Below are 13,043 nucleotides of genomic sequence, written 5' to 3'. Positions count from 1 at the left end.
GGGTGTGTGCCTGCAGCAGGGAGATAACCCGGAGGCCATGGCACCCCATGGCCTCAGCAACCAGGGCTGGGCTCAGAACAGCTGGGCCCCCACACCCTCTGGGGGAATTAGGAGGCCCCTGGGCCTTGGAGCCAAACCAGGGCTTACACTCAGCCACCACCGCTGAGCTGTACTGGGTTTGTTTGGGAGGAAGATGCCCAGGTCCTAACCCCTGGAATATGTATGTTACCTGGCAAGGGAGTGTTAAGGTTGCTGATCTTCTGATTTTGAGATAGGATCCTTATTCTGGACTGTTGGGATGGGCCTGTTATCATGAGGGTCCTTCCTAAACCCCCCAGGGGAGTCTGACATACACTCAGGACACCTGCTGGGCTGGATCTGTTAGAGAAGCAGGCAGGAGAGGCCACCTCTGCCCATCTCACACTGGTTCATTAGTGACCACCTACTGGGCACCTGCTGGGTGGCTGGCACTGGGCTCAGCCCCCAAATTAAAGCTCAGACCGGATGAGGCCCCTGGTCACCCCAGGAGCGTGATGCAGGGAGGGAAACTCGGAGAGGGGAGGGGTTTTGCTTGACGCCCATGGATAGGGGCCATGCCCCAGGATCTGAACCCAATTCCAGCTAGAGCAGAAGGAGGCCAGCCCACATCACGTATGGCGGCATGGCCTTTTCAGCAGTCTCCAGCAGAGCTCACTGGATCTGGGTAGAAGGAAGGGTGGAGGGAGCCAGGAGAGCTCTGAGAACACTGAGGCCAGCCTGGGGCGGGACCCCTCAGGGCTGGGGGCTCAGGGCAGCCTGGAGCCCAGAGAGAATGGAGGGAGCAGATGAGGTGTGGGCCAGGACCCAGCCAGCCCCACAGCCAACCCCTGGCACCTGCCTGCCCCAGGCAGCTGGGCTCCTCCCAAGCCAAGCCCAGGGCTACTGGACAGGTTCACTTGGCTTGTGCAGAAAACGCCCATTTGGGCTGCCTTCCTCAGGGAAGATGGCCCACCCCCAGGGATCCATTTGCTTCCACTGGGGCCTGTTCTCTCCTGCAGAGTTCCACAGGTGGACTACACACCCACCCCCTGCACAGCCCAGGAGTGAGCACCTGACCCAAGGAAGGCACAAACAGCCTTGCCCTCGGGTACCCTTGGCCCTCCTCAGGGAAAGCCGCGGAGGCCCGGGAGGTCTGGGCATGGTGGGAAGCTGGTCTAGCAGATGACCTGCCCACCTGGGAGCGGCAGCAGGGATGATGGGGAGCGGGGAGGGGGGTAGCCGGAGCCTGGGGGCTGATGTCCCGGGGCTCCCCTGGGGACTAGATTCATCAGTTGCCTTGGTGGTCCTCCATCTGCCCAGCAGGCAAGAATCAGCATCTGTCACTTGCCACCCTGAGTCCTGACTCACGCCCTGGGGTGTGCCCTATGGGCCCACCTGCCTCTGTGCGTGTGGGGAGCGAGCATTCTCTCTTAGTTTCGTAGGCAAATTCTCTTCCAAAGTTTGTCCTCGCTCTGCTGAAGTGGTTGGGGGAAGGAATTGAAGGAACTGAGGATGGAAGAGGCACAGAGGGATCGTCTAGCCTGCTGCCAATCCATCTCCACACCTGTGGTTTTTTCCTCCATGTTGTGCTCAGGGGAAGAAGTTTGAGCTCAGGCAGCTCCTGAGAAGCCTCCTCCTTCCATCAGTGTATTTGGGGAGCAGGTCAGAGGAGAGCGTGGTGGGCCGACTCGAGAGATATTTCCCCCAGGCTTTCATGGGGGATACCCTCCCCAGCGACCACCTGTGTGCCATCAGACTGGAGTGTTTGCAGAGAAGGCTGGTTCTCCTCTGCATGCAGGAGAGGACTCATGAGGACCCAGGTCACCTAGATTGTATGAAGTCGGGGCCATAAGAAAGCCTCGGTGCCTCATGGCATGTGTCAGGACACTTGATAAGTAATTGCTCATTTAATCCTCACAGCCCCTCAGAGGAGGGTGGTGTCAGCCCCACGTTTCAGCTGAGCAAACAGGCCCAGAGTTTGATTTCCCCAAGCCTTCCCAAGCTTGTCTTCTCCCGGTGTTGCACTTGGCTGGTTCTCAGTGAATGTCTGCCAAAGGCATGCGAAGCTGACTGGAAAAGGACCTTGGTGTCTGGTGCCGCCTTCTACTCCTCAGGCACCATCGGCAGGGCCCTTGGGGGCTCACCACAAGACAGCGCTGGGCCTTACCCTTACAGTTTCTGTGTCAGGAGCCCCGGCGGTGTGGGGGCCGCTGAGAATCTGCATTCCTGCCAAGCTGCCTGCTGATGCTACCGCTGCAGGTCGGGGCCACACGTTGGCCCTAAGCCGCTTGCTAACCGTATGTGTCACTTTCCCTGGGGACAGGCCGGTGGCCCTTGGCTGACTGAGCCCATGCACTTGTCGACAGACTGACGGGTCATGTGACACTGGGTGAGTGAGAGAGGACAGCCACAGGAGGGGCGGGACCAGCCAAGCCTTCAAGGCCCATGTGAAGGCCTGAGGGCATGAGGCCCAGCTGTGCCCAGGCTGGGAATCCTGCCAGGCGCCAGGCCCCTGGTGGAAGGAGAGGCTTTGCGAGCATGTCATGGGGGTTCTCCTGGCCCTCCCTCCCAACAGTTATTTAGGCCAGCGTTCTCAGCCCTGGCTGCCGGGGAGAGTCACCTGGCAGCTTTAGAGAGTCCCGATGCCTGGCTGCTGGTTGCACCTGGGCCGAGCACGTCAGCAGCCTTGGCACAGGGCCAGTGTTCTAAGGCTGAGAGCCACTGCAGAGGCAGGGGCCCGAAGCCCTGGGCTGCATCTCTGCTGGGCCTTCACGCCCTGCTGGCTCCACCCCCTTCCCAGGCCGACACTTGGTGTGTGTCTCAGTGCAGGTCTGTACATGCCCAGCAGCCTCCTGGGGCGCCTTCTTACCCACCACTCTTAAAGGCTGGCTGAACACCGGCGGCGGGGGTGAGGGTGCACAGAAGAGGGCTGGCGACAGGCCTGCAGAAGGTGTGGTCAAGGGGCCTCTAACCTGGGGTCCTCAGGGGGCCCACTTTGTTGATGTGAGGTCCTGGGCTGGAACAGACCGTGAAGTGAGGCATCCTGCCAGGGAGAGGCTGGCCCTGGACCCACTGTTCCTCAGACTCAAGGAAGCCCTGGGGGTTCCGGGATCCGGGTCAGGAACGCGCCGGGCTGGAGCCGAGTTCAAGTGTCAGCTCTGCCGCTAGCCGACTCAAGCATTGCTTGTGGGGCTCACTGGTCTCACAGTGGAGAAGGGCAGCAGGAGGCTGTGGGGCCCCAAGTGCCCTCAGAGCACAGCAAGCCCCCAGCGCAGGTTTGCTCAACTGTGGCCAGGCCTTGCCCTTCCCGCAGATGTTGCAGCGATGCTCCCCACAGTGGGAGCCCTTCTGAACAGCCCCCGTGGATGTGTATTTATAAATTGCATTCAGGGGTTACTCTACTCATATATTATGTACGTTATAAAACATTCAACAAAAATAGAAACTTTACAGGACTGAGGTAAAAATATAAATACAACTTCCCATATTTTCTTCCTGCCCCCCTGGGCTCTCCGGCGTCCTGCTGGAGGGCCACTGAGAGCGGCGGTCACCAGGGGGCAGGAGCTTGGGGCCAGGGGCACTCTGGTGCGGGGCGGGGGTAGATCGGGTCCTGGGGAGGCTCCGGGAGGAGGCAGGGGTGGGTGCTACAGCTCTGAGCCGCTGGGGAAGCGGAATCTAGGGGCGGGGACCGGGGCACCGCCTGGCCTGGCGGGATCCTCGAGGCAAGGTTCCGGCCTGGGGGCCCTGGGGCCCGGGGAGCCCGGGCACGGGAATCCAGGGCAGAAGGACCGCGGGCGCGAAGCTCTGGAGTGAGGAGACTCGGGCCCCACAGAACCGCCGGAGCCCGGCGCCGGTAGCAGCCGCGACAGGTCCTCCACCAGGTGCCACTTCTCCTGGACTTGCTGTGGGGAGGGGGTGGGGAGGGAGCGACCGATTACGAGCGGCGCCTCCTCCCAGGAGCCGGCCGCAGCTCCGCGGTCCGCCGTCCGGGGTCCCTTGCCAGGCCCCCTCCCGATGCCCCGCCCCTAGTCCCGCCCAGCACAAGCCGCGCCCCCAACCGGAGGCCACGCCCCACATCGAGACCACGCCCCACCACGGTTCCGCCTCTGGTCGGCCCTCAGGTCCCGCCCCAGCTAAGCCAAAGACCACGCCCCTCCCACAAGAGTCCCGCCCCCAGAATAGGCCACGCCCCCGTCAGGGTTCCGCCCCCCGCCGGGTCCGAGACCACGCCCCCACCAGGGTCCTGCCCACGCCCGCCACCTAGAGTTCGAACGTCAGCTCTGCTGATGCGTGTGATGCGACCGCTGTAGCATCCTATCAACTACCAACCGTGTCCCAAGCCTAAGGCCCTACTCCTGTCACGTGGCTCCCAGCCTGAGGCCACACTCCAGGGCCAGGTCTGGCCCCTCCCCAGCCCAGCGGACACTCACCCACACCAGCTGCTTCCGGAGCCCCTGGATGGCCCTCGCATTGGCTTGGGACTGGGAGACGCAAACCGTGAGGACAAGGCTTTGGACAGACAGGGATCCAAGGTCAGTCATCCCTGGATGGCAGGCGCCTCCTCCTCCTTTCTCTCTCCCCACCTCAGTTTCTTCGAAATGCCTCCCGGGGTTCTTCTCTCTGCAGACCCCTTTATCTCCCCTCTCCTTCCTCCGCGGGCAGCCCCTCTCCTCCCCAGGGCAGGTTCTCAGTCTGTCTGCAGGAGGCGCTGTGTTTCCCCCTTGGTCATATATGTACCTACTTTACAGGTGACATCCCGAGGGTGCTACCTAGGGCTACCTGTCTTTGGGCCCATGCTCCGTCCTCTGGGACCCTGCCTCCTGCCTGTCCTTGTCTGGCCCCCATGAGCTCCCATGAGACTGCCTGGGGGTGCCCATCGAAGGAAGGACCCGCTCCCAGGTGTGCCCTCCCTTGGCCCATGCTGCCCTGAGAGGCACCTGAGCAGGATGAGGAAGGGGAAGCTGAAGGCGTGGGAGCCGAGGTAGTGGAGGACGCGCTGGCCAGGGGGCGGGAGCCGGAGGGCCACCAGCTCTGGGACCACCTGCCAGGGGGCCGAGTAGTTGGTGAAGAGGCCACAGTCCCAGGAGGAGTGGATGCTGGGGAGAGACAGCCAGCGCCGGGCTGGTGTCAGGGCCCCGGGTGAGGAGCTCCCTGCCCACCAGCCGCAGGCGCCTCTGCAGCCCTCACCTGCTGACCACATAGCCCAGGGGCGTGACGGCCAGGAGCAGGCCCAGGATGAGCACCAGCTGGAAGAAGAAGGTGGAGCTGGAGGCGCGGAATCGCCGAGGAGAGGCCTTAGAGTTCCTCAGGAGGGTGTACTGGGGGCAAACAGCACATGGGGGTCATTAGCCAGTTCGCAGGTGCCAAGGAGCCTGAGGCCCAGGGAAGTGACGCTGAGGCGGCCGGCAGAAGCAGGACGCGAGACCCGCCTGGCTGACGGGGGCTCCACGCGCCCACGCAGGTGCACCGGGCCCCCTCCCAGCCCGTGGGCGCTCACCTTCTTGATGTAGAAGGTGAGGAAGATGAAGACGCTGTTGAGCAGGGGCAGCAGGGGGCAGTAGAAGAGGCCCATCCAGGTGATGGTCTGCCCCGCCACGATGTCCAGGACATTCTTGGGCACCAGGAATTCTTCCCGGTCCAGCCAGGCCCAGAATGGGCCCGAGAAGCGCTCCACCAGCAGCCTGGGGGCGGGGAGTGTCCCGGCACCCACATTAGTCAGGACCACCGACCCCCCCCACACTCACTCACATGGAGACACTTGGGGAGAAATGCTCACCCTTGGCCGTGGCCAGCGGCCACCCCCAGACAAGCCCCATTCTCCCCACCGTCGGGGGGCCCCATGTCTCACCTCCTAGGCAGGCTGACAAAGAAGGCAAAGGCCACCGTGAGAAGGAAGTTGAAGATGCTCAGCTTGTACAGCTCTTCTCCGACCGCGTTCTCCCAGCACTGGAGCAGAGGGGGGACCTGTCACCCCTGGTCCCCAGCCGCCCCTTACCCACCCACTAGGGACCTCTGCGGTGTAGGAGCCTGGCCTGGACCAGATATGATTGCTAAGTTAGAACCCGGGCCTCCAGGGTGAGACCTGAGCAGGGAAACCCCACAGCGAGCGCATCGTGTGCTGTGAACGGCGCCCCCTGGAGGTGGGCTGCTCTCGTGCAAAGGTGAGACTGGAGACAGGCTTTGATGGAGCCACCAGCCACCTGGTAATCACAGGCGTTGTAGCCGTAGGACACACAGCTGGTCTTGTTTCTGCCAAGGCACAGCACGGTCTGGCCCAGAGAGAAGGAGAACATTCCCAGGCTGGCCAGCTTCAGCACGACGCACCTGGGGGGGCGGGACGGTGTCAGGGGGAGGGGCTCAAGTGCGTGGGCGCATTCCACCCAGGTTACATGTGTGGCCAGCTCTTTTTGAGATCACGTCTCTTCTGGGTCCAGCCCCCTCTAAATCCAGAGCCCAGCCTCCTTCCAGCCTGCTCTGTCCGTGGCAGTCTTTCCCAAAGTGTGTTCCCCAGAATCTTGGTCTCCAGATGATTCACGAGAGAAGGGTTCTGTTTTTTAAATCAGTTTGGCAAACACTGTGGAGTCCAGCTACCCTCCCCCCACCCTCCCGCTCAGTTTGGAGTTTTGCAGGCACATATGGGCCTTTCATATTCTTATGGCAGGGGAGATCTTTCTTCTCCTGCCTGCTAACGCCCTCGCCCACTTACACCGTCTCATGCATCACACACACGAGCATCACCACTAAATACCGCAGCACTGGACCACACAGTAGGATGGCTTACCCCCAAACCATCACATGCCCATTATATCTAAGTGTGGACTTTCAGTGATGACAGGCGACAGAAGTCTGCCTGGGAACCGAGGGTCTTCTGTTGAGGGAGCCTGGGAGGCAAAGTGGAGGGGGGGGCGTTGATTTTTTTTTGAATCTTTCATCCTTTGGAGCATTTTGAACTTTTTACCATGTGCATGTGTTACTACCTGCTCCCAAAATAAAGCTTCAAACCACAGTCAACCTTGCAGGAAAGCTGAATGGGCCCCAACAGCTTCTGCACTAGGGAAGCAGAAGGGAAAGCAGACAGAGCCAAATGGGGGGGGGGGGCGCGTAGCAGACAGAAAGGCAGAGCTGGGGCTCACGGGGGCGGGGGAGCTCAGGGAGGGGCTTCAGGTCCAAGGCAGGATCCTGGTCCTGAGAGGGGCAGAGCAGAGCATGGGGCGGGGAGTGTCCCGGCACCCACATGGAGGAGGGCTTGTACGTGAACCCACATCCAGCAGGCATAGTGAGCTTGCCTTTGGCTGAGGCACTTGACCCCTAAGAGCCTCGGTTTCCTCATCTGTCAAATGGGGCTGAGGATGGTCCCCACTTCACAGGTCACGTGAAGATTGTCAAGGGCTGTAAACCCTTGGGGCATATGGGAGCTGGGTGCCTCCCATACTCCTGGTTTCCCTGTGTGCGGAGCTGGCTCCCAACCCCCTCTGGCTGTTTTGTCACTGGCCCCTCTGAATGACTGGTGCGTGGCGCGAGCTGCTGGCTGGCTTTGGATGGAAGGTACTGGAAAACCTTAGATGGAGGCTCCTGAGATGGTGTTTTCTGGAAGTCCCTGCATGCCCTCCCTTGCTTGGGCGCCCTGGTACCCGGTGGATGGCCCCGATGGACAGCAGGACACAGCACCTTCTGTACCTGACCCTCCACACGCTGTCCCACCCCTCACCCCCAGTGGTGGCACTCACCAGATGAGGGCGAGGTTGACCTCCGTGTTGGGAGGGTAGTTCTCCAGCTGGATGAGGAAAACAAAGAGCAGGGGCCCCAGAAAGTTGACCAGGGCGATGACCCCAGGGGGCAGGTACTGGAGCAGCACAAACAGGGACTCCTGTAGGGGAAAAGCAGGTAAGGGGGCACCCAGGGGCTGGAGGGCCCCCAGCAGCACCCCTGGGGTGCCCTATAGCCCCCTCAAGTGTCCCCCTGGTGCAGGCCTGGCATCAGGAAGCCCACGGACTATTCCAGTGGCAGCATGGCGGTTGGGGGATATCACAGGTAGAGGCGGTCTGGCCTGTCGTGACCTTAGGCAAATTGTGTCAACTTCTCTGAGCCTCAGCTTGCTCATCTGCCAAGTGGGACCATCCTGTCTCCTGCCAAAGTTCTGGCCAGGATTAAACGAATGCATGTCTGTGGCCTGGCACCTCTTTGTTGTCCTGCGAGTACTTGGTGGCCCAGAAGATGGCGCTGATGGCTCCAACCACCAGGAGCCCGATGAGGACATTGACCCGCAGGTAGGTGAGCAGGTGGCAGGCCCTCTGGGTCCGGGTCTCCTGCTGCACCAGCAGGAGCCGACGCCTTTCCTCCAGCTCCACCTGTCACGGGGGTGGGGACACAGTCGGTCAGGGCCGGCCCTGGGGGGCAGGGTGCTGCGTGGAGGAGAGGGAGGGGGCGCTCAGGTCCAGGTCAGTGTTCGTGGGGAGACAGGCTGCCAGGATCCAGGCAAGGCTGGCGTGACCCCGAGGCAGGTGCGCACACACTCCCAAGCCACACCCACTCACGCGCATAGTCACATACGCTTGTCCACGCATCCACGTGCACACACGGGACCCTCGCACACACCTTGAACTCGTTGCTGATCTCATGCTTCTTGATGGTGGCTGCTTCCTGTCCCTGGATACAGAAGTCCCAGGAGGAGAACACTTTGACGCTCACGGGCGACTTGTAGTCTTGGCCCAGGAACAGCCTCTGTGGCAGCCCCTTCACCATCCTGGAGGGAGCAGGAGGTCGGGGGCCAATGGGGGAGGGGCCTCCGCCTTGGCTCCGGTCTGGGGTGGGAAGCCCCTGACGCCCCGGGTGCAGGCTTGGGTCAGGGGTGGGGGCACAGGGGCGGTGTCCCTGAGCCTTGCAGCTGGGGACACACCGTCCGGGCCCTGAAACCACTGATTAGCCCGCTTGAACAGAGGCCAGGGCCCTCCTGCTACTTTGGGGGTGCCACGCCAAGGGAGGGGTGATCAGGCACTCCGCTCTCACCGCCGCAGAATCCCAAAGAAGCAGAGCAGCAGGCAGGCCAGGGGGCTCAGGAGGTAGGCCAGGCGGATGCTGTACGACGAGCTGCTCTCGGGCCCTGCCCGGTAGGCGCCATAGAAGAGGTAGGTGTTGGTGAAGGCCTGGGGATGTGGACGATGACAACGGGGTCACGCGGGCCGTGTGCTAAGTGCCTCCCATGTCCTCACTCTCTAACTCTCACAGAATCCTCATCAGGGAGGGAGGGAGAGCATCCCCATGTCACAGTCACAGGGCAGTGAGCAACTTGCCCAAGGCCACACAGCTCTGAGGAAGAGACAGGACTGGAATACAGGAGTCTGCGCAGCAACCACTCAGCGGCTGCCAGAGATGAGGGTGAGGTGGTGCTTATCCCGCAGGCCCTGACACTCTTCCCCTCTGTCCTTTGCACCCCCACCCCAGCTGGGTCCTGAGGGCCATGCACAGATGACCGTGGCCCTGGGCTGTGCATACTGGCCTCAGCCTCTCTCTGACTCCATCACGGTCCTCTCCAGCCCGTTTACGTAAAACTGTTCCCCTCGAAGCCAAAATGTCTTTGGAGGGATGGGGGTCCCCTTAGACTGCGGTCCCCTGGGGCCAGTTCTCCAGGTCCTCCAGCCCTCCTGGTGCATAGCCAAGACGGAGCCCACTTACCCTGCCGGTTAAAACATTCCAAAGTCGATTGTGGAATCTGGGAACACCAGTCCGGGGCTGGAGGCTACCAGGGCACTGAAGGGCTGTCGGGAGGGAGAGGGGCCCAGTAGGGAAGGGACCCCAAGGCATGGGTGAGGCCCTGTCCCTATATATACACCGTAGCACCGACCCCCGGGGCCCCGCATCCTGGGGAGGCCTGAGCGGGGCCCTGAAGCGGTGTCGGGCACGCACAAGGCACGGTCAGGGAGAGTCCCCGGGCTGGACCCAAGCAGGACGATGCCCAGGATTGAGACACAGAGGGTCAGGGCTGTCCCAACACTCTGAGCCCTGGATCAGCCCCTCAGGGTCCTCAGGGTGCAAGTGGGCGCTCCAGGACTTTATTCCCTCGGTGGGCCGGGCACTCACTGAAGTTAAGGGAGGGGCCCGTGTCGGGGGGGCGGAGCCAGACCAGGGGCAGCAGGACGAAGCCGGCAGTGAGAAGCAGGGTCAGAAGGTTGAGCAACAGCAGGAAGCGAAGGAAGGTGAAGTAGGACTGGATTCCGGTGCCAAAGAGGCCTACGAGGAGAGCAGCAGGTCCTTCAGAGCCGCACCAAGCCGGGGCGCAGCTGAGAATCCGAGGGCGACCAACCCAGCAGGGTGGGGGTGAACCAGGCCTGCCTGGACCTCTCAGATCAATGGCCGAGTCGGGGAGGCTCCCCCCAGCAGTACCTCTGAGAGCCACCAGGGGGTGCTGTCATCCGCCTAGTTTTGCGCCCCGGCTCCCGGCCGAAGGGGGGCGTGAAAGGATGGGGGGCGTTGTTTGGTGGTGGGGGGGGTTGTTTGGTGGGGGCGGAAGGGACAATGGCAAGCGGGATGGTGGCCTCGGGTTTCTAAACCGGACATTGAGCCTGCAGAGAGGGGAGGGGGAGGGGGGAAGTGGGAGGTGGGGGTGCGGGTCCTACCCCCGATCTCGTAGAGAGCCCCTTCCCAGAGCCCAAAGCCCCGGGCCAGCCGCTGTGCCGCCTCCCCTAGGCGCCGTGCCGCAGTCTGCCGCCTGCTCCGCCATCGCTGCCAGCAAGAGGTCTTCACCCCCTCGGGCTCCCGCAGCTGCCTGGGATGGGGCGGTGACGCGGGCGGCCTTGAGTCACCCACTGTGCCCACCGAGCCAGGCAGAGCAATGCCAAGGGCCAGAGGAGCCTTCCCACCGCGGGTGACTTCCACCCCCATCCAACAGGTGCATCCTGTGGGTGCTCCACCCACCCCCACCATCTGGCCCCCACCGTGTCCCACCCTGGGGAACCCACCGGATGAGGCGCTTGTCCACCATGGCATAGGGCAACTCCTGCACGAGTGCCTGGGAGGACCGCAGCCGCTCCATCTCCTGCTCCCATAGCTCCTCGACCCCTGGCTCGGGTTCTGGCTCCACGAGGGCCTGGCTGGACTGCACTGACCACTGCCTCAGCATCTCTGCGGTGGGGTTGAGGTTGGGGGCGCTGGACTACAATCCCCCACCTCCTAGAAGGGACGTGGGGTGCCTGCTGGGTGAGCTTCAGTCTCTTGGCCCTGGCACAGCCAGAGATGAAGAGAGAATTCGGCTGGAGCAGATCTGGACTGGGTCCCCGTCCACATCTCAAAGCAACACACTGCCAGAGGCCTCAGTTTCCCTGTTTGTCAATGGGGAGAAAAGTCCAAAGGGCATGGAAAGATGGGACTGTCCCAGACAAAGACAAAGCCAGGTGTGGCCACAGATAAGGGCGATGGGGTCCAAAGCCTGCTGCACCCCAGTCACACCTGCTGCGTGGCCACAGGCCTTCGGGGTCACCCTTCGGCAAGACAATTCCGGCTCTTCTCCCCGTGCTACTTCTCCCAGTGGGAACAGGCCCCTGTCCCAAACCCTGACGGTTCCTAGAAGCCATATCCTGCGGGATTTGGATGTGCTGGGACTCCCTTGCGCCCGCTACCTGGGGTCCAGCCCCCAGGACTGGGTCTGCCCCGCCCCCCGGGGGACCGCAGATGAGGAGGCGTGGCTACAGCCCCCAGACTTGGGGAGGGCACCCTAGCGCGGCGGCCATAACCCCCATCCCTCAGCAGCCCCGTCCCCTCGGTTCTCTCTCTCTCACCGCCTCTTGCTCTGCCTCCTTCCCCCACTCTGCACCCAGCTCACCTGGGGACGAGGGACCAAGGCCCCCCGAGGAGGAGGCCCCTCGTTGGACCGGCTCCCGCCACGCCGGGCGGGACTGTGAGGGAGCCGGGGGAGGGGTCACGTGACAGGAACCCCAGCTCTCCCGCCATCTCCTCCCCGCTGCGCTTCTGGCCCCCACCTCGACAGTTTCCTTCGCTTTCACTGGGGCCGCCACTTCCTGCGGCGCTCGGGGCAGGCAGGCAGGCGGGGCCCGCGGGGTCGGGGTCGGCAGGGGGTGGGAGGTGGGGGTGGGGGTGTCCCGCCCGTCCCCCCCCCCCCCCCCCCCGCCGCTCCTGCGTGCTCGCCTCCACCGGTCCCGTTACGCCTGGGGAGCCCGAGCTGGGGCCTGGACGCTTATCTGCCGGTGGCAGGTTGTCCTCGGGGGAGAGCGAGATAGTGACAGAATGGGTGGGCCCCATCACTGCGGGCTGCTCAGTTTCCAGAAGCCCTTGGCATTAATCCTCGACCTCCCGCCTGGGTCACTGGCATTTCAGGGACTTAGAGCCTGGCCTATAGTAAGGGCTCAGGAATCCGTGCCATTCGTTCCTGCTAGGCAAGATGTTTCAGAGCTGTCTTGGCCGTTTCTGTCTCCTGGGATCCCCTTTCCTCCTTGCTCCCTCTCCACCTCCTTCAGGGCCCAGTCCATCCAGCTGAGTTCTGGTAGCTTCTCTGCATCCCTGCCTGGATCCCCTCATTTTCCAAGCCCCTCCTCTATGCCAGGCTCCAACTGGGTGCTGGTGCCCAACACACAGTGGGCTCAGAGAGTGGGGGCAGGGGAACAGACCAGCAAAAGAATATGTCAACAGGAAGTGGCCAGGGCTCCAACAGGGTTCAATCCAGGAAGGCTTCCCACAGGAGGTGATCTGCAAGTTGGGCCAGGGTCATGCGAGTACCATGTGGCTGGAGCATGGGTGTGCAGGGAGGGGGGGGTCAGTGTGGGGAGAGGCAAGGGCTGGGCAGGCCCCGTCTTAATGCGGCGGTGCCTTGTACCAAGATCCAGCCCGAAGTAACCCATCTGAGGACCCCACTGACAGCTGCAAAAAAAGCCGCAACGCTGACCCCTCCAACTTTGTCCAACTTCAGGTCTGCAGACCCCTTTACCACTTGCATTGCATTTTTTCCATTCGGGAATCCTGGCTTTGCCCACCTGTTCTCTCCTCCAGGAGGGCCCACTCCTTCCTTTCTGCCCTCC

At 62.5% G+C, this 13,043-nt stretch overlaps 2 protein-coding genes across 8 annotated transcripts in view; one reads left to right on the top strand and one right to left on the bottom strand.

Annotated features, from left to right (window-relative positions):
• Window positions 1-3,413: 3,413 nt before the first annotated feature.
• The window catches only part of TMC8 (transmembrane channel like 8), a 9,876-nt gene continuing 246 nt past the window's right edge, over window positions 3,414-13,043 (bottom strand). The window contains exons 2-17 of one of the 7 annotated variants that reach the window (XM_027626518.1): window positions 12,636-12,714; window positions 10,974-11,333; window positions 10,632-10,780; window positions 10,096-10,245; window positions 9,691-9,773; window positions 9,025-9,161; window positions 8,614-8,761; window positions 8,196-8,366; window positions 7,746-7,885; window positions 6,219-6,342; window positions 5,867-5,964; window positions 5,516-5,699; window positions 5,206-5,336; window positions 4,956-5,114; window positions 4,449-4,527; window positions 3,414-3,920 (exon numbers count right to left, since the gene is read on the bottom strand). In XM_027626518.1, the coding sequence (XP_027482319.1) occupies window positions 3,663-3,920; window positions 4,449-4,527; window positions 4,956-5,114; window positions 5,206-5,336; window positions 5,516-5,699; window positions 5,867-5,964; window positions 6,219-6,342; window positions 7,746-7,885; window positions 8,196-8,366; window positions 8,614-8,761; window positions 9,025-9,161; window positions 9,691-9,773; window positions 10,096-10,245; window positions 10,632-10,780; window positions 10,974-11,134 (2,172 nt within the window). In that variant the 5' untranslated portion in view covers window positions 11,135-11,333; window positions 12,636-12,714 and the 3' untranslated portion in view covers window positions 3,414-3,662. Of the gene's footprint in view, window positions 3,921-4,448; window positions 4,528-4,955; window positions 5,115-5,205; window positions 5,337-5,515; window positions 5,700-5,866; window positions 5,965-6,218; window positions 6,343-7,745; window positions 7,886-8,195; window positions 8,367-8,613; window positions 8,762-9,024; window positions 9,162-9,690; window positions 9,774-10,095; window positions 10,246-10,631; window positions 10,781-10,973; window positions 12,081-12,635; window positions 12,752-13,043 lie in introns of those variants that run through there. The other 6 variants (XM_027626519.2, XM_027626520.2, XM_027626516.2 and 3 more) reach the window with 6 other exon arrangements.
• TMC6 (transmembrane channel like 6) overlaps window positions 12,145-13,043 on the top strand; it is a 20,609-nt gene continuing 19,710 nt past the window's right edge. Inside the window, exon 1 of the mRNA XM_027626504.2 lies at window positions 12,145-12,934. The gene's annotated coding sequence lies outside the window, so the exon portion shown is untranslated. The remainder of the gene's footprint in view (window positions 12,935-13,043) is intronic.

This window comes from Zalophus californianus, chromosome 16 (assembly GCF_009762305.2).
Source record: "Zalophus californianus isolate mZalCal1 chromosome 16, mZalCal1.pri.v2, whole genome shotgun sequence".
Taxonomy (NCBI): Eukaryota; Metazoa; Chordata; class Mammalia; order Carnivora; family Otariidae; genus Zalophus; species Zalophus californianus.
Note: the sequence above shows the minus strand (reverse complement) of the source record. Positions and strands in the feature narration are given on the sequence as shown.